Source organism: Zonotrichia leucophrys, chromosome 3, assembly GCF_028769735.1.
Source record: "Zonotrichia leucophrys gambelii isolate GWCS_2022_RI chromosome 3, RI_Zleu_2.0, whole genome shotgun sequence".
NCBI lineage: Eukaryota > Metazoa > Chordata > Aves > Passeriformes > Passerellidae > Zonotrichia > Zonotrichia leucophrys.
In genome coordinates, this window is record NC_088172.1 from 78,650,638 (window position 1) to 78,669,061 (window position 18,424).

Here is an 18,424-nt window from a genome sequence, read left to right on the forward strand (position 1 = left end):
TGAAAAATCAGTTCTCCCAATATGGTCTGTTCCCAGCCTGAAGGCATAGCTTCTATCTTAGCACTGCTTTGCTTTATTTAATGTGAGTTATCCTTTCACTACTTTCCCTGAATTCCTGTGGTTTATCTCCTTAGTCCTGTTTGAAGCAAGTATTTTTGGGAAGGGAGGGGGGAGGTTGTTTTTTCCTTCTTGGGCTGCTACAACCACATATGGTGACAATAAGACAGATGGCTGCAGGATTAACCCTAGTGGGTGATTTTGTTCTTTCCCTTTGTAGTATTGGGGGTGATGACACTCTGGAGATCCAGGCTACTTTACCCAGTGAGTATCCTAGAAAAGCAAAAGTTGGGTATTACACTGAAAGTGGTTTAAGTAGATGCTAGGAAACATCTGGAAATGGTAATTCCTTGAAAATGGTAGGGATGTCCATCTGGTGTGGGTATAAGCAGTTCATGGGAGTGAGAGCTGAGATCCAGGCTGACCTGATTAGCTGTACAGTTGATTCAGCCCCTCCACATCACAGGATCTGCATGTGATTGTATCATCCTTTTGGCCAAAAGAATTAGGAGTAAGTGAGCTGAAGGTGACCAAAGTTCAAGGCAGACCTGTTCCTCCCTTATTTTGTTTTGTGCTTTCCAGTGACTGACTGTAATGTCTATGGACAAATGAGGGGTTATGAAACAATTACCAGTCCCTCTAGCCAGGATTGTTGACAAAGTTGTGGTTCTTCCAGATGATTTCAAGTTGCTACATAGCAGTGGGAAAAAAAAATAAATCTAAAAGTACTATAAATTTTTGCCCTAGTGTTCTGTGTAATTTGGCCTGTAGTTGCCATAGAAACCATTAAGTGGTCAATGTGACAATAAATTGGAAGGCACTTGGTTTACAATGGCTGCTCTATTTGTATGTGATCCATGCTGTGGAACAGTTTGACAATACCTGACACTGTCAGTAAAAAATCTGATGTGTTTTGCCTTTGCCTTGTACCAGGCATTTCACTGTGTTTGAAGAAAACAATTCATTTATGCATTATAAATGAGATTCTGTAAAGAGGTTTCAGACAGCAGTTCTAAGGACACAGTAACAGCAACAGTTTTCAGACATCATGCTTTCCCACTAGAAGTTTAAGTGAAATCTAGAAAATGAAAAAAATTCACTTCTCTGCCACAAATATTATTATCTAGCTGGGGGAGTGAGAGGTAGAGGGCCATATTCAGGGCATCTGCTTCTGGTACATGAAAGTAACCATGAATAGTCTGACAAATTCAAGACTGGTGATTTGCCCAAGATCCACCTATGCATCTCCTGGGCCACCAGGCCCTGGTTCCTCAGGCCCTTGGAGAGAAATAATGGCAGTGATGAAATTGGGACAGTAACTAGAGTCTCCAAAGCCGGTGTGTCTCTAGCTCCTGTAATGAGGGGAAAACACAGCCATGTATTCTCATCACTCAATTGGCTCCTGCTTCTGCAGGGAGGCAACACTGCTGGCTGTATTGTGAATGGTTAAACACTGTGTTTTTTCCTTTTAAGACATCTTGAAGAAATTCAATCCGAACATCTTTGGCTTCTCCACTGGCAGCTCTAAGGAAACAGCTGGATTCAACGTTGCAGAGAGAAATGCTGCAGCACGGTAAGGACAATCCCAAAGGAGTGAGAAGTGATGGGCTGGCAGGTTACCTTTGAGATGCATGACAGGGTTGAGGTAATGCTGGTGACCTGCTGGTACTCAGCATGTTTCTGTGATCTGATGTTTTCAATTGTGGGTTTTGGTTTTTTAATTCAATTCGGTATTTGGGGGATTTATTTGTTATCTTTTTCTAAATTTGACTCAAGCTTCCTTTCTTTATTTTATTGCTGCCCATAATTTTTGAGCCAATTCCTTAGTTATGCTTCTAATTCTAGCAGTACCTTTTTCTGCCCAGTGTTCAGTGTACAGGTCCCTAATTCACTGTCAGGCAATATCTTCAATGAGGAAAAAATTCATGAGCATCTCTTTTAATCCTTGAATTCTAGAGAACATGCCTGAAACTAACAAATAGAAGTCCACTTCTACCCTACAATATTATCCCTGTTTTCAGTGCAAAGGGGAAAAAACCCCCACCAAACCATCTGGTAAATAACTCCTTTCTCTTCCTGAAGAAAAAAAACTTCTAGTCTGTTAACAACCAAAACATGTAAGAATTTTTATGGCTTACGCTGTGCCTGCTCCATGAATACTCACAAAATTTGGTTCCAAAGCTTTTTGTGACACCTTTAACAACCATTAAATCTGCTGCAAGAGAGATTTAGGATAACTATCAAAGCCTGCATAGCTACTAAATATTTCATAGGTTCCCTGAGCAAAGCTGACTCAGCGTGATCAATATGCTTCTAGGAATCCAAATAATGTAGCTGCATTTGTGTAGTTGCTGGAGAGAGGCAGGGCTTATTAGCTCAAGCACAGTCTTCTTCTACTATATCAGGAGCTCATTTCCAGCTGGTGTCTCAGCATGGTTTGTGCTTTGGCCCGTGGATGTTGCATCCTGTCCAGAGCTGGACTGGGACTCTCGAGGCTGGCAGTCCCACAGTGTAAGCACTCTCTTCCAGCCATAAGACAAGCCATAGGAATTTAAGGCCGGATCAGGAAGGCTGGTTAGGTGCCCAGCTTCTGTGTCAGCACCAAACTCCCCCACTAGATTTTTGAAGCAAGTTATGTAACTCAATGTCTCTGTGCATCTGGGCATTAGAGTTTTTTCCCAAACAAAATGTACCAAGGCCAAGTCTGAGATGGGAAGAACTCATACCAATTGCCTGCCACTTGGCAGCCATCCCAGCTGAAGCCTTTTCAGATCAGATTATTCACTTTTGCAACTTGGTCTTTCAGTGTTTGCTCAGCCTTTTGAAGGACCACTTTCCTTATTTCTGCTGATCCTGAGATCCCCTGCAATAAGAAGTGGGGATCAAGAAGGTGATGTGCTTTTGGAGCACACATCTGAAATCTTCTGTTCTCTCTCTTAGTGACATGCCAGCCCAGGCACGTGCATTGGTGGAGCTGATGAGAAGCAGCTCGGTGAGTGGGATTTGGGCCACACCTCCATGCTGCCGGGGTCTCTGGGAGATGTCTGTAATTAATGGGATGCTTGAGTCAGGAAGAGTGCTTTACTGATGAAAGAAAAGTCCTTGTCTCTGCTGTGCTTTCCAAGATGAATGTGCAAGATGAATTACCCCTAATGTAGGCTGCAGTGCAGCCAGGAGATGTAAGGATGGTAGTGAGGAAGAGAAGAAATGTGAAGGCTCTGGTAAGATCACAGGATTGCTTTGTTGAGCAGCAGCCTTCAAAGTGAAGGTCATAAAGGCTGAGTGTAAAATTGCTGAAGCAGACCAATGTGAGTCACAATATTCACAACACTGGGAAGAGGGACTATGAAGTCTTTGCAGGAGAAGAAGCCCTCTCAAAGTCTGGTTTTGAGCAGGCAAGTAATTAATTAATGACCAGAAACCTCAGGAATGGATGAATCTCTGTCACAATGCTGTGACGGTGTTCACAGGGGTCTTAGGTTGAGGGAAGAGATGAGGATTTGACTCCATGTTTCAGAAGGCTTGATTTATTATTTTATGATACATATTACATTAAAACCATAGTAAAAGAATAGAAGAAAGGTTTTCATTTGAAGGCTAGCTAATAATAGAATAAGAAATAATGATAACAAAGGCAGCTGTCTTGGACTCTTTGTCTGAGCTTTCTGGGCTGTGATTGGCCATTAATTAGAAACAACCAATATGGGCCAATCAAAGATCCACCTGTTGCATTCCACAGCAGCAAATAATCAATGTTTACATTTTGTTCCTGAGGCCTCTCAGCTTCTCAGGAGGGAAAATCCTAAGGAAAGGATTTTCCATAAAAGATGTCTGCGACATACTGCAATCTTTTAGAGAATTAGTAGGGGATCTATCATTGTGGGCCAGTCTGCTGTGCCAGCTCCACTGTGGGCAACAATGGACATCAGAAATAGGGAGGGAAGAAATCTGAGAAACCCAAGGCTGCCCTGCTCTGAGGGTTGGCTGAATTTGAGTGGATGACTGTCTGGGTGTGAGCTGTTGGTGCAGGGAGAGCATTCCCTGTAAGGGAACGGGAGTGCCTGGTGCTCCTTGGCTCAGACTGAATGGAAGAGGAAGGCACTGAATAAGCAGGATTTGTCAAAGCATGTGGCTCTCCATGCCAGAACTCTTGATGGATGCTGCATGCTCACCCCACTGTCAGTTACTCTGCATTGCCAATTGTTTGGCAGAGTGAAGAGAGCTGGCATGGCTTTTCAATAGAATAGAAGAGGAGAGGCTGTCTGCTTTGTTTTATTCACAGCTTTTTATGCATTTTTTTTTAAAAGGGAGAGGGGTGTATCTCTGCCATAACATTGCCTCTTCATGAAAGTCTTTCTGAGCAAATTGCTGGTTAAAGAGGAGAATTCAGACCTGGGTGATTCCCAGGCCCTCCCTCTATTTGTGGGATCCTTTCGCAGATGTTTGTTATGTAAATGCACAGCACTAAAAATAGTTGCCTTTGATTCCTTTCTTTGTACTGAATGTTACAAAATGTTTTGATGAGATCCAGCTCTCAGCAGCGCCTATTGTTAGCTTGTGGTGACGTGGATGCTGCAGCTGCCCTTATATGAGCTCAGTGAAGTCACCAGCCTCCTGGACTCTTCTATTTTAATCCAGCTGTCTGTTCCCTGGGGCACCCCTTGCCCCTCCTGGCCCGGGGTAATTCTTGCCCAGCTGGCAGGGATCCCCAGCAGCTCCAGTTCCACAGCCACATGAGTCACTCCAGCCTCCATTCCCACATGGCTTTATCCCCACGCTGCCTGCAGTGTGCAGCCATGGCTGGCAAATCTCTGCTGTCCACCCCTGTTCTGGAGCTGACATTCATTTAGGGATGCTTGCTGCCACGGACACATTGCTGTGCTTGGTTACCCTGACAGGGCTTGTCTGCTGAAGGGAATTTCCTTACAGGAGCCAAGGTGAATTGCAGTAGACTAGCAAACAGTTGAGATTTTCCCCCTGGAAAGATGCTTTTCTTTTGCCAGCTTAACTCAGCATACCTCCTTTGTTCTGCCCTACTGTCTGTGCCCATTTAGCCCCATTTGTGAATGTTACCTCTGCATGCCTAAGCAATAAATGCTGCAATCTGTTTATTTTATGTGCCACTAGAAAATTAACTTCAAGGAAGACTGGAAACTGATTACCATCCTTGTTGGAGGCACTGACCTATGCCAGTACTGCTTGGACAAGGTTTGTATCTCTGAATTAGGCATGCTCATCCAGGCATTTGGCAGGTGACCAGCCCTGGAAACATAGCCTTTCTCTCTCAGGGAGCCAAAGTTCCTCTTTGTTTAAAAAGCACCAAGAAGTCCTGCCCCTTTCATCTTCATTGTATCAGAAACAAGTGCACAGCTTTGAATGCAGGGGCACTGCAGCTCTGGAGAAATGCATTATTTGAGTACTAGGAACCTGCTCATATTGAACAAAACACAAAGATTAGACTGAAGAGTTCTCCCTGCTTAACTGGACAAAGTAATCAGTGTGGTGTCTCAGGCATGCGAGGGGACACAATGAAGTCTTCTGGAAAACATCCCCACACAATAATTGCTGAGGATGCCCAATTCTTGCTTCAGAATGATACCCAAAATAATAACATCAGTTTATAGTGAAAAACATGTCTTTTCTTTAGCTGTCAGTGGTCATTCCATCTGAAACTGTTTGTGTGGCACAGACTGGGGGTCTGTACCCCAGCTTGTTGAAATGACCAGGCACTGTTCTCTGTTTTGCTCTTTCCTTTACAGGCTGCTGCCTGGAGCCTTTGTCCCCACAGCTACCCCTCTATAACTACAGTCACAAAGTTGTTTTGCTTATGGGCTTTGTGGGTTCTGACTGCCTTCATATCAGTTTTCCAGATAGGCAGTTTGAAAAAAAAAATCTTCTGTTCCTAAGGCAAATCAGTCTGCTCTGGGTCCCATAAAAAACAACTCAAAATCCAAAAATGTGGTCAATATAGTCATTATCAGGGAAAGGCTCTGCCAAGATACCTCAGGATTTTCTACAGAGATCAGAGGAATATATTAATAGGATAAAAAACATAAGCACTATATAACCTCTGTACATGTTCCAGTAAACTTCTTGATCTGGAAATATATCTGCCAACAAAAGAAAAAAGGAGCACCAAGTTGGTAAGGCTTCTCACAGATCACCTTGTTGGTTCCTGAAAAAGACTGACTCAATTTTATTTATTTTTTTTTTTTAATAGGAAACCTATTCAGTGCAAAAGTATGTAAAGTACCTTCAGGAAACTCTGGATATTTTCTATGAGGAGGTAAGCTTTTAAGATACCCTAGCAAGCTATGTTCCTGGCAAGTACACTGATGTTTTTCTCACCTCTGATGGACTGTCAGTGATTATGTTTCATACAAGGTCATCTTTCAAATAGCTGGAGTCAGACTGTTCTCCAGTGCTGCATTTCAATGACTGTACTAGCTAATGCCTTGAGAAAGAGAGCTGCAGTTCCAGAAAAACTGTGTGTTTGACAATATTTATGCTGTGGACCAAGCATACCATGACCCTACAGCCAGTTTTCATGGCTAAACCAGCCATGAACAGTTTCATTTACCCTAGAGCCAATGGAAATGTCCCAGGGAGTGAAGCAGCATTTCAGCTAGTTTGTACTAGCTGCTGGAATTCTTTTGGCTGACATCCAGTGTATGTCTCCCTCCCTCCCCCTCCTTTTATCCATCATCCTTGCACATGCCATTGGCTGCAGGCAGTGCAGTTTGCAAGGACTCCCTGACCCACAGATGGCACTCCTTGCTCTTTGTAGTGGTATCATGTTCTGTTATTTGTAACATGTCTGTATGTCTGGTTATTGCAATCCTCACAGCTCCCAAGAGTCTTTATCAACATGGTGGAGATGCTGGAGTTCTCTGGACTGCGTCAAATCGCAGCAAGCTCTTCAGAGTGTGCCTTGGCAGCAAAGTAAGTGAGCAAAACAGCTCTTTGCCTATAAAGTGATATTTTTTTGGCTCAGTCTCAATTTCTACAGCAGGATATCCACACTGAGCTTTCCAAGCTACGTGCATTGCTTCCTTTACCTGATGCACCTTTCAACTTTCTATTACTTCTTGCAATACTTCAACTACAAACCTGCACCTGTAGATAGCAGAGTTCTCACTTCTCAGCTATAAGGCAGCATGGCATAGCACAGGTCAACATATGATTGCTGAACTTTGAAGGCTTTTTTTACCCAGCCGTCTGCTGGTCAGCAGCACATGCTGACATCCCTGATTCCTGTCTATGCATCCAGTGCTGCATTACCTCTGGTGCAGGCTGGGATGCATAGAGCAGAGCACAGCCAGGAACTGCTCCTCATACCTGATGAAGGGGACCAAACTCTTAACTCAAAAAAGGTCAAGAGACTTGTTTTAAAAAGCAGCAGTGTCTTTAAAGGCATCAGAATGGATGTGAAAAGGCTCTTTAGTCTTGCAGAGAAAGGTATAACAAAGACCAGTAGCTGCAAGGTGATGCCAAATGAATTCCAATTAAGTTAGGCACATATTTTTAAAAATACAAGTTATTAACTACAGGAACACACTGGAAGGGAAAATAATGAATTGTTGGTCTTGCTCAATGTCTTCATATTTATTCCAAGCACATTCTTAGAAGATGAATTTCAGTGAAGCACAAGTTATTACCTCTTGTTATGAAGGTAACATAATAAGACAGAGTGGTGCAAGGACTCAGACTAAATAAAAAATTGTCTTTTCTAACTTTACACTCCCAGATGTCTGAAACTCTGCTGTAAGCCCATTTATAGGGTGGGTTTTCTTGTTATTCTAACATGTGATTTCCTGCTGATGTGTGGCACACTAAACACTTTTTTCATGTTTGTCTCAAGAGTTACAGATCTGCAGCTCTTTCTGCCTGTGGTAGGTGTTCATTTTGAAAAGTAATTCAGTAGAATTTTTTCTTTTGTGAAGTATCTGTCCATTTCTAAGCCACCAAGGTGGCTCTCCCTTCTGCACGTGAGCTTTGAGCACCTATCCTGAGCTTCTTGAAGCGGACACACAGTGCTGAAGAACTGTGAAGGAACTATTCTAGAATGGCTTTTAATTCTAGTATTTCTTTTGTTGAAGGAAAGTTTGCCCATGTTTCTTAAACCCAGAGGAAAATTCTTCTGAATTACAAGAAATTAAGAGAGTTAACAGAGATTTTCAGGTAATGCATTGATTCTGTAAATGGTCATCTTCACTTGTGTCTCTTTATATTTCTTCCCTCACTGCTATTCCTGTCGTGCAGTACAGAGAGGGATAATTGGAAAACAATTTGGCTACAGCCTAATCAAAACCATACCCAGCTAACCAGTTAGTAGCAGTGGAAGACTTTCCACATTGCCTTCTGATGGCCTTGGTTCTGAGCTGGATGCAGATGGAGACCAGTTCTGTTTCCAGCTGCTGTTTCAACAGCCAGAAAGGATTTAGTAATGATGGCTGCTTTGTTGATATGTGTTTGTCTGTTATGAGTCCAATGAGTAGCTCACATGAATTAACCTGTCACTGCAGAGTGACAAATGACCTTGCATCAGCTGTTTTGTGGTTACTCTTAGCAGAAGAAATTAACTAAACCAACCATGGGCCAGCTTGCTATCTGAAAGTAACTTTTCATAGCCTCAGGCGTAAGATTCACTCAAAATTAACAGAGGCTATAAATAGCTATTGGAGCAGAAGCTTTTTCCATCGATGTTCTTATGAATACAGGAATCACTGTATCAGATCACATAATGTTCTCTGCTCTGGCAATGAATCTGACAAAGCTCAAAAAATTCACCCTGGGTAATGCTTGTATAAGCCTACTAGAGGGGTAATTTTCCTTAACTAAGGAATGTTTTGAGATATGACCAGGAGCATTAGCATTTATATCCATAAGATGGTAAGTTACAATGAGATGGGTTTTTGATTTGTATGAATGTCTGTGACCATAATTTTTGAGAGTGGCAGGTAATTTTTCAATGTTTAAGCAGTATTTTCATTCAAGCACACCTTCCTGAAAAAACAAGTGCACTTCAGCCTCATGTTGGCATTCTGAACTTATTTGTCATGTCTAAAAATGTTGACCTTGTTCCTTATTTTTATACTTTTCTGCAAATTTTAATCTCATTGCAATTGTGCAGTTTTGGTTTCTATATGTAAGGTTTGAACTATTTTTTTTTTTTAATTAGTAACTCTATATTCATTACTTTTTTTTTTGTTTGAATAAATCCAGCTTCTGTGCATTTTCCTCATGAAAATCTCCTCATGAACCAAATTATTTTCTTAGCCATTTTCTTGACTGCTTTATAACATTTAGCTGGATTTACACTAACGATTTACAGCTTCCTACACTGAAAGATGTTTAATCTGCATGTTGCTGCTAGCTGACAAATGTAGGATGAGCCTTGCAAGTAACTCCTGTGTTTTCACTGATTACACCACGCGCAGGCTGAAGCCCTGCAGCTGATCAACAGCGGTCGGTACGAACAGCGGCAGGACTTCGCTGTTGTCATCCAGCCGTTCTTCCGGAACACCTTGCTGCCCCTGGATAGTGTGAGTCCTGTTTTTAATTTCTCTTAAGCCAGTAAGATCCATGCCACAAGACTCTCTGCACAGTCTAGTGGCACAGCATGGAATCTGTGCTAAGAGCGAGGGAGGAGAAGACGGGAAGTCTCGCAAGAAGATTCACAGTGCTGCCTGTGAATCAAAATGGCTTTAGGAAACATTCATAGCATGCACCCATAAACAAGGCACCCTCTGACTTCCTCTGAACTGCATGTTGCTTCCCTTGTTGAGGAGGTTGGTTAGCATTCACCACAGTTTCCCGATTTAGGTTATGGAATGTGTTCAGGTTTTCTTCAAATGGAGACCAGCACTTGAGTCTCTGATTCATCCAAGCATGGAAACAGGAAGCAGCCTTTGAAACCCAACACTGATTCTCCTTCTTTTCTCCAGCCTTAGCATTATGTATGCTTTGTAGTTAAGGATACAAATATCCAGCATGGATCCTCATCCAAACAACCCAGTTTTGCATAGTACTGATACTTTTTTCATACCATCCCCATTCTTTTTTCTGTCAGCCTAAATGGTCAACCAATGGTCACCATACAGGCAGTGATGAGGCAAATTCCCCCTAAGAGAGACATTTACCACAGTTGGATAAGCCCACTATTTTTATTGTTATCTGAAATTCAGCAGAAATTTCAACACTTGAAGTGTTGTAAGTCTGAGTCACAGAAGTTTAAATAGCAATAATAAGCACTTTTCTATCAGTTCTGTACAAAATGGAATGTGGGTCAATGGCAGGGTCTGTGTAGCAGCTGTGACTGTTGGCTTAATGATAAGTTTAGTTTTGTTATGAAAATTTTTGTGTGAAGTTGAGCAGGCTGCATTGCATAGAAAGTCTCAAGGTGCAGTAGTAAGCCCATAGTTTGGAGCACTAAGTTTATTTCCAGTGTGAAAACATGAGCATATTGCCTTTAGCAAGGTACCTAAAGTGTGAAGTGAGTATATCAAGTACAATACACTACTGGATATTATATGTCAGATCTCAAAGATTGACATTTGCTGAGAAATAATTTTTGCTTTTATTGCAGACTAACAAGCCAGATATGAGTTTCTTTGCTGCAGACTGCTCTCATTTCAGTGTAAGAGGCTATGCTGAGATGGCCATGGCTCTCTGGAACAATATGGTAAGAGGTTGCAATTTACATCCCTATGTGTTTGTGGTAGCAGTATCTAAAAAGATCATGAGAAAGGTGTCTGAAACTAAAGAGTAAGCAAGACATAAAATTGATATCCTAACAAGAGGGGGTTGCTCAACTCTGAGGTTCTTCTCACTCTGCATTGCTTAGGAATATAATCCCAAGTGATCATATTGCATGAAACAGTATAAGTCTTTGCTCATTCAAAATGGGAATTCTCAATAGTCTTAGTATAACAAAAAATTCTTTTCTGATTTGGTAAATAACTTGCATTAAAACAAAAAGTCAGCCTAGTTAAACATTCAGTACTGTAGGTTTTCTGAAAATGTTTGTTCAATGATCTTGCCCTTCTTCCTTGAATTCTTTTATATTTATTGGGGAAACCTATATGTGACTGAATTTTTGCTGCCGTTAATAGTGTGGACATGTTGTACCACCCACTCTTGTATCTGAGGCAGTTTTAGTAGAGTCACTGAAACTAATGGGGGGCTGAAATCAAACTTAAGATGCTTGTAATCGCATTCCATCTGTCATTTTGGGGGAAATGAATAGCTTTTGAATAGTGTTGGAAGAAGGTGTCAGAGGTGCATGCCAGACGTGATAATTCCAAGGGCAAAGTTGCTTTCAGAAACATTTCCCCACATTGGAAGGAAGACCATGGCATTTTTATGCCACAGCAACATTTCCTCCCCTTGTCTTGTAAACACCAGTTGCCAAATACATTGTGCTGGCAGGAATCCTGCATCCTGGTTTGCACAAGAAAGAAACATAAATGGAGGGGAATTTATTTTCTGTCCAAGTAAAAGTTTGAGCAAGATAAGAAACTTAGAGGATACCCCAGAATGAGCTTGAAAATAAGGACTGGAAAATACAGGGCAGGAATCTGTGCAGCTGCCCAGCATAGCATATGAGCTGTAGGTCCAGGATTATAGAATGTACAATGCAAGCACATGCTTGGTGTAATTGATTTGTGCACACACAGCAAATCTGCCTGTTATCCATCAGGTTTCCCTGTCTGGGACTCCAGATGACAGCAGGCTGGTAGGCTTCACTCTGCTTCATAGCTCAAACAGGGCTAATGGTGGGCCAGAAACCGAGGCAAATGTAGAAAAATTCAAATTGAGCATGGCTGAGGGTTTCAAGAAAAAAAAAAAAAGGGACAGTACCTGGGCATATGGCGGTCTTAAATTGGGTTTCTGTTGCCATGTGGTATTCCTATTGGCCATTACTCATTCCTGAATCACCATCAGCCTTTTTTCCTGTGCCACCAGAGGTTTTTTTTTCTGTCCAGACTGTCACTCATTTCCTACGCATAAATGGATATTGACACAAAGCTTTCTACTGGGTGGCAGGGATCAGGTTCTTACTGATGCAAAGCACAACTATTCCCTCCCTTGGAGATCTGTTGGTCTATGCCAACTGCAGACATTACTGTTTACTATTTAAATCTAGTTCTTGTAACACATCCCTGCTTTTCCCTTGCAGTCCTTGTACGGCAAGGCTGTGCAGGCTTACTGTAAGGCTGTATTGTTTCCTTGTTCCCTGAAAAGCTTGGCAGGCTGCAGGCGTAGGGCCAAATGACACGGATTCTTGTCAGTGCACATAAAGGGCCAGACTGTGCCTGGCCACTGTGGGGGTATGCAGGGACTGGGATGGCTTACAGTCTCTCCCTTGCCATAATGTTCTTTGCTGTTTTGGCTTTGTGCAAAACAAAATGTGTTCCTGCTCTCTGAGGTCAGAGGACTCTGTAGTCTTAAGGGGTTTCCACTGGTCCCAAACCCACCTTCTCAGGTGTTTGGCCGAGGTGAAGAGAGACGTTGACAGAGGGTTTGGTTTGTGTTCTGCCTCCATGCTTGCCACATGTTCTAGAGGAGCTGTGGGTTTCTTCCAGAACTTGTCCTGTATGCTCATGGACTTGAGGGTAGTGTCATCTTCTAAGCCCAGAAGCTAATGCTTCTGAAGAACAGATTTCATAGAGATAAGTAAGCATGGGTGGTTACAGAATTTTGCATTTTATCATCTTTTGTCTAGGCTCTGTGCCAGAATCCTTACCAAGTGCCCTGGCATGGGAAGAATTACAATTATCTGCAAATAACCAGTTGCACCTCAGGCAGAATGCTGCAAGATATGAGCCACACATCGTACAAATAACAGAGCTGTTCCCTTTAAGTACAAAAAAACTACCAAATTCAGTCTTCACTGCATTAGCTGGTGGGTGGGCCAAGTGATTAGAAGTCATAAAAGAGTCCATTAGGACCCTACAACAATCAGCAAAACTTGGCATACTGTTTTGCTTATAATCTTCTCTTCCCTGGTTATATTTTCTATGGTTCGTATATTTTTATTTTTCAGTCTTTGCTAGCTTCTTTCTGTTTTTTAAAATTTTTTATTAAAAATGAACAAGAGAGAGAAAGTATTCTCAGTGTTTCCATATGAGAATCTTCTCGATTTTTTTTTTTCCATGTCGTATTGGTCTTGTTGCTCTATTGTTTCTCTTCAGTATGCAGCTGACACTTTAATCCCTTGAGGACAGTAAATGCCTGTATGGACAATAGCAGAAGCAACAGCCATCCTTTGTAATGTATTCCCAGAAGTGCTGGATGACAACTTTGCAGTTCTCTATGGACCAATCTTGTAGTCATTACTTCAGGCGTGTCCATACAACAGTTGTAAACACTTCAGTTAACACGACTGAGCAAGCCTCTACTTGTTAGCTTAACTATGGCAACCAGTGGTATGTGCACTGCGAGCCAAGCACAACTGCCTGCTATGAGCCTGGGCACATTTTATGTTGGGTTGGAAATGGGATCAGGGTGAGCCTTATGGTCAGCTATTGCAACTTAGCTGACAACTGATAATATAAAAATCTCTCTGTAACTCACTTCTTGCAAGATTGTGAAGCCTGCCTCAGCTAAAATTCCCTGGGAATTTCTTGTCTGAGTGCAGACTGAAAAGGTTAAATTGTCCCATCCTCTCTCTGTAACTCTGTAATTTGTGAAGTAACTCCCATCACCATGACACCTAGGCACCTTTGTGTAAGTAATGTGCTAAGTAATATGTCTAACATCTGTCATGTGGGTTTTTTCCTTTCCTTTCCATTGCCATTTGAAACAAGTACATGGCAGAACTGGGTGTAATAGTGAACCACTTTGCTTTAGCTGAACATTTAAAATGCCTTGTATCCAGAGCAATGCAAAAGGAAGAAAAGTTATCCTATTCCTTGCTTCTGAGGGAGTTATTCTGCAGCCAGTACATCAGATTCTCAATGTCTTCTGTTCACAACTGTTAAAATGTTTGCAAACTTTCCTCTGCTCCTTCTACCACACTTCTTTGTTCCTGCAAGCAACAAAAATTGGATAAGAAGTTATAACTGAATCAAGAGAGTCTGAGAAGGAAAAGATTCATCATTAAGTTTAACATTGCTTTTCTCTTCTTCAGCTGGAGCCAGTTGGTGAAAAGCAGACTTACAACAACTTTACCCATGACAGATCAAAACTCAAGTGTCCAAACCCTGTAAGTAAAGGTCAAGGTGCTCTCTCCATTAATTACCTCTATTTTTTCCTCCTTTCTTCACACTGCTAGAGCTCTTTAAAAGAGTACCTTTGTGAAAGTTTCAAATAACTAAAATATATTTTCCTGTTTTGTTACAGACAGGGAAATCTACTTAAGATTTAAGACAAAAAGCTTTATCCTCACTGCAATGGAAAGCCTTTCATTAAAGCTAGTTCTAATGAGTCTGTTGTATTTCCATTTGCTTGTTTGCAGCAGGCAAATTAGGAAGTGATGCCACCACTCATAATTCTGAGGTGGCTTCTTTTTTGTGTTCTTGAAATTTTCAGACAATAGAGCAGGAGAGTGTTTGGGCTAAGATAGAGAGAAGGCAAAACCAGCTGATTGTCTAAAGATCCACCATTCTTCTCTGAGAAGGGACAGTGGCATATTGTTGGAATGCTGCCTGTTGAGTGATCTGTGGTCAATAAAGCCTTTGCTCTCCTTTTGTAGGAGAAACCTTTTCTTTTCACGCGAAGAAACAGTGGATTTGGAAATTCAGATGTCAGCTTGGAGAACACAGAATCTTCAGTCCCCTACTGGGCTGTCATTGTGACTGCAGTAGCTGGGGTCCTGGTGGGTTCTTTACTGGGCTGGGCTGTGTCACGAACAGGAACCAAGAAGCACCAACGTAAGGCTCGCACAGAAAACAACATGAAAACAACCCCTCTGTAACACAAGTGGAACAAACATCTTTCTCTGATGAGGCCGCTCTCTGCTGTGACTCAGAGAGTGGCAGAACAAAAAGCCTCTTGGATATGAATGAAGCTTCTTGGTTGCCCAGGGATTTTTGTGTCAAATAACATTGATGAGTAATGTATTTTAGAGTTATCTTCTGTGGACCAGTCAGTGGAGGATGAAGCTCAAAGTAATGCTGTGGTTTCGTGCCACTGTGCAACTGAGTACCACATATCTGTTCACTCAGTCCCCCCCATGGGGATGAGGAGGAGAACTGGAAGTAGGTAAAACCCATGGACTGAGATAAGAACAGTTTTAATAACTGAAATAAAGTAAAATGTAATAATAATAATAATAACAATAATAATTGAAATTAAATGGGAAATAACAAAAAAGAGAGAGGAATAAAACTCAAGAAAAACTAGTGCTGCACACTACAATTGCTCATTGCCTACTGACTGATGCCCAGCCTGTCCTTGAACAGCAATCAGCCCCTCCTGGACTTCTTCCCCCACTCTATATAGTAAGCATGATTTTCTACGGCATGGAATATCCCTGTGGCCAGCTCAGGTCAGCTATCCTGGCCATGCTCACTCCCGGCTTCTTGTGCTGGCAGAGCACAGGGAACTGGAAAGTCCTTGGTTTAGAGTAAGCACTACTTAGCAACAACTAAAATATTGATTTATTATCAACATTATTCTCATATGAAATCCTAAACAAAGCACTGAACCAGCTATTATGAAAAACATTAACTCTATCCCAGCTGAAACCCGGATAAAGTGTTAAAATCTTTTTCATTCTGGAGTCCAATTCTCTGTTCCATGAATACTACTCAATTGCACAAAGCAAGAACACCTGTTCATGCATCTTGGCTTCTTAATTGTGCATCTGTCCTTTTCTCTTATAAACCTCCATTTAAAATGTTAGAGACAAGTCTGTGATTGCAACCTGGTTTTCTTCAATAGTGAGATGTGACTGAGATAAACAGCAGCTGCAATTTCTCATATTATATTCCAGCAAGACCATTGTGTTGAAGGTGCTGCAGTGATTCTTCATGGGCAAGTACAATGCCATGGAAACATCTTTAAACTGGTTTCTGAACAACTTGGATCCATATGGTATCCCTGGTGCAGTGCTGGGTAGCACAGATAGAATAACTCTGCACTGCCTTTGATTCCAGGCTCCTTCCATCTGGGACTGGGTGCGGAGCTGGGCTGTATCTGCCACTTCTCCTCCAGGGCTAAATAGCCCAGGGACAGTCTTATATCCTCCTGCCCTCCCCTGTATGGGAGCTGGTTTCAGAATGAGTCTTTTTGTGATGGATTTATTCACTAGTATCTAGTAAGTAAAAATGTGGACCTGCAAACTAGCTTGGCTTAACCCGTCTCATAGGACCTTTTCTTGTGTTCAGGTCTCCCAGGCTGGAGACTCCATGGTTATTATCCACAGAAGAGTTTGCAAAGTTGTTTTTCACCTTTTGTTTTGTTTTGTTTGTTAAATTCTAATCAGGAGTTCAGAGACCATCCTTTTTGGAAATTAGACTTTCCTTGTTTTAAACCTGCAGGCCAATTCTTATAATCTATGAGTACAAAAGGTTCTTCACAAGATCTGCATGATCTTGTTTCCCAATATCTTTCTTATTTCCTATGTTAAATACATAACCTTTTTAATTTTATTGAAGCCAAAGTGAGGTTTGCAATGGTGCAATTTTTTGTGATGTGTACTACGTTTCCACTCCTGAAATGCAAATGAGTAGAAAATTATAATGTTTCCCAGAAGAAAGTGCTCTGGGTTTCCTAAATTTACTATTTTGCATGCAGAAGGTGTTCAGACTTCTTCCATTTCACTTCTGTCAGTGTCCTTGCTAAGATAAAAAGAGGTGGGCAGAGTACAACTTACATAGTCAGGTTTCAGGGACTGTAGTTGCAGTCACCTGTTCTTTGATCTGCTCTCAAAGGTAGGGCTGTTAATAGTAGGAATTTTATTTACCTGCATAAATAAAAGTGTCTGTGAGCTCTACATGCAGCACAAAATGGGGGTATATTTATATTGGAATATGAATCCCAGTATTACCAGTTAGATAGTGCCTGGGCCAGTCTGACCCCCACCGCTGAGCCAAAGGCGGCAGCTGTGGTGTATCACCCCAGAGACACCTTTAGCTTGCTGGTGATTGCAGCTGGGCACTAAACAGGTCCAGGCTTGTTAGGGACTCCATTTACCTCAGGAAGAAAGCTTCAAGCGATGGTGAAGAGAAAAAGGAGAGGATTCTGCTGGAGGGTTTAATATCCAGAGGTTTATTCCATGGTGACAGAGGTCTGAATCTTGGGAAGAGATTCTCCAGGAGAATGCCCGACCGCATGGCCGCACTCACCTTTTAAGGTCAGGGGGAGGGGACAGGTGAGCCACCAACCAGGTGGGAGGGGCGGGGTCTCAAGGGACGAGGGACACCTAGACAGGCCAATGACCTCTGGGCCTGAGGGGCATCCTTTGAACTCGACCAACCACACGACGCCTTTGCTGGAATGTTAAGCCTGATTGACAGGACTCACTCAGCAAGGGGCGAGGGGGAAGGGGAAGAGAGGTATTGTCTCACCTGGGAGGTGACCCGGAAGTCTAAAACAGGACATTACAACACACCGCAACATATTTAGAATGTGAACCAGGAGCAGCTGCATCTTGTTCCAGTGCAGCACAAGGCTGCTCTTCCCGTCCCTGTCTTAACTGTGCCTCATTAAGTACCTACCTGGAATTTATTTAGCTTGGGAAATGGAAGCAAACACGACCTCCAACCAAGAGACAAGATTTCAGTGTATTCCATAGCATCTATGCCTCAGACACATTGGAAAAATATAAGCCTCATGTGTGAGGAAGCTGAGCAAATATCCAAAGGCTGCTATCTCCTCTCATCCCTAAATGTTGTTCCTGTGAGTTGTCTTCTCTACTGGGAAATTTTATAGCACTGCTCATACAACTCTTGGCTTGGGAAGAAGTAAAAAGATAATAGTTCTCTACAGAACCTTTCATCAGTACTAGGTATTTCAAAGGAAACTCAAGAACAGTAGTTCAGAACTGATTTACCTTTCCAAATAATGTGTGCATGCATGGAAGTCCTGGAGCTTGAGTTAGAGTTACAAAATGCTTCAGTCTCTCACATCAGGCTTGTCCTGCCTAGAGATGGGTATAAGTGTTTCTTGGGTTTCATGTTTGTGCCCCCTGCTAGAATAACTAAATGTCCCCTTTTCTCACTTAGAAAGCTAAATTTTGTTCTGAGCTTCTAAAACTTAAATTGTAAGAAGGGCAGCCCATTGGGAAGTGAGAGGAAAGGTGGCTCTTAGCTCATTCTCTGTCCTGAAGGATTCTAGAGTGGAAATAATTCTTGTGCAGGAGCCTGGGTGATTCTGCTTTTGAATTGTGAGCTGCAGTTCCCTGCAGCATTTAGCCCTG

The 18,424-nt window shown here is 42.1% G+C and overlaps 1 protein-coding gene across 1 annotated transcript in view; it reads left to right on the top strand.

The window, feature by feature from the left end:
* PLB1 (phospholipase B1) overlaps positions 1-16,542 on the top strand; it is an 80,974-nt gene extending 64,432 nt beyond the window's left edge. The window contains exons 49-59 of the mRNA XM_064707187.1: positions 278-321; positions 1,531-1,630; positions 2,998-3,049; positions 5,185-5,265; positions 6,278-6,343; positions 6,905-6,999; positions 8,157-8,238; positions 9,498-9,602; positions 10,646-10,741; positions 14,192-14,266; positions 14,756-16,542. Of these exons, the coding sequence (XP_064563257.1) occupies positions 278-321; positions 1,531-1,630; positions 2,998-3,049; positions 5,185-5,265; positions 6,278-6,343; positions 6,905-6,999; positions 8,157-8,238; positions 9,498-9,602; positions 10,646-10,741; positions 14,192-14,266; positions 14,756-14,977 (1,018 nt within the window). The 3' untranslated portion in view covers positions 14,978-16,542. The remainder of the gene's footprint in view (positions 1-277; positions 322-1,530; positions 1,631-2,997; positions 3,050-5,184; positions 5,266-6,277; positions 6,344-6,904; positions 7,000-8,156; positions 8,239-9,497; positions 9,603-10,645; positions 10,742-14,191; positions 14,267-14,755) is intronic.
* The last annotated feature ends 1,882 nt before the right edge of the window (positions 16,543-18,424 follow it).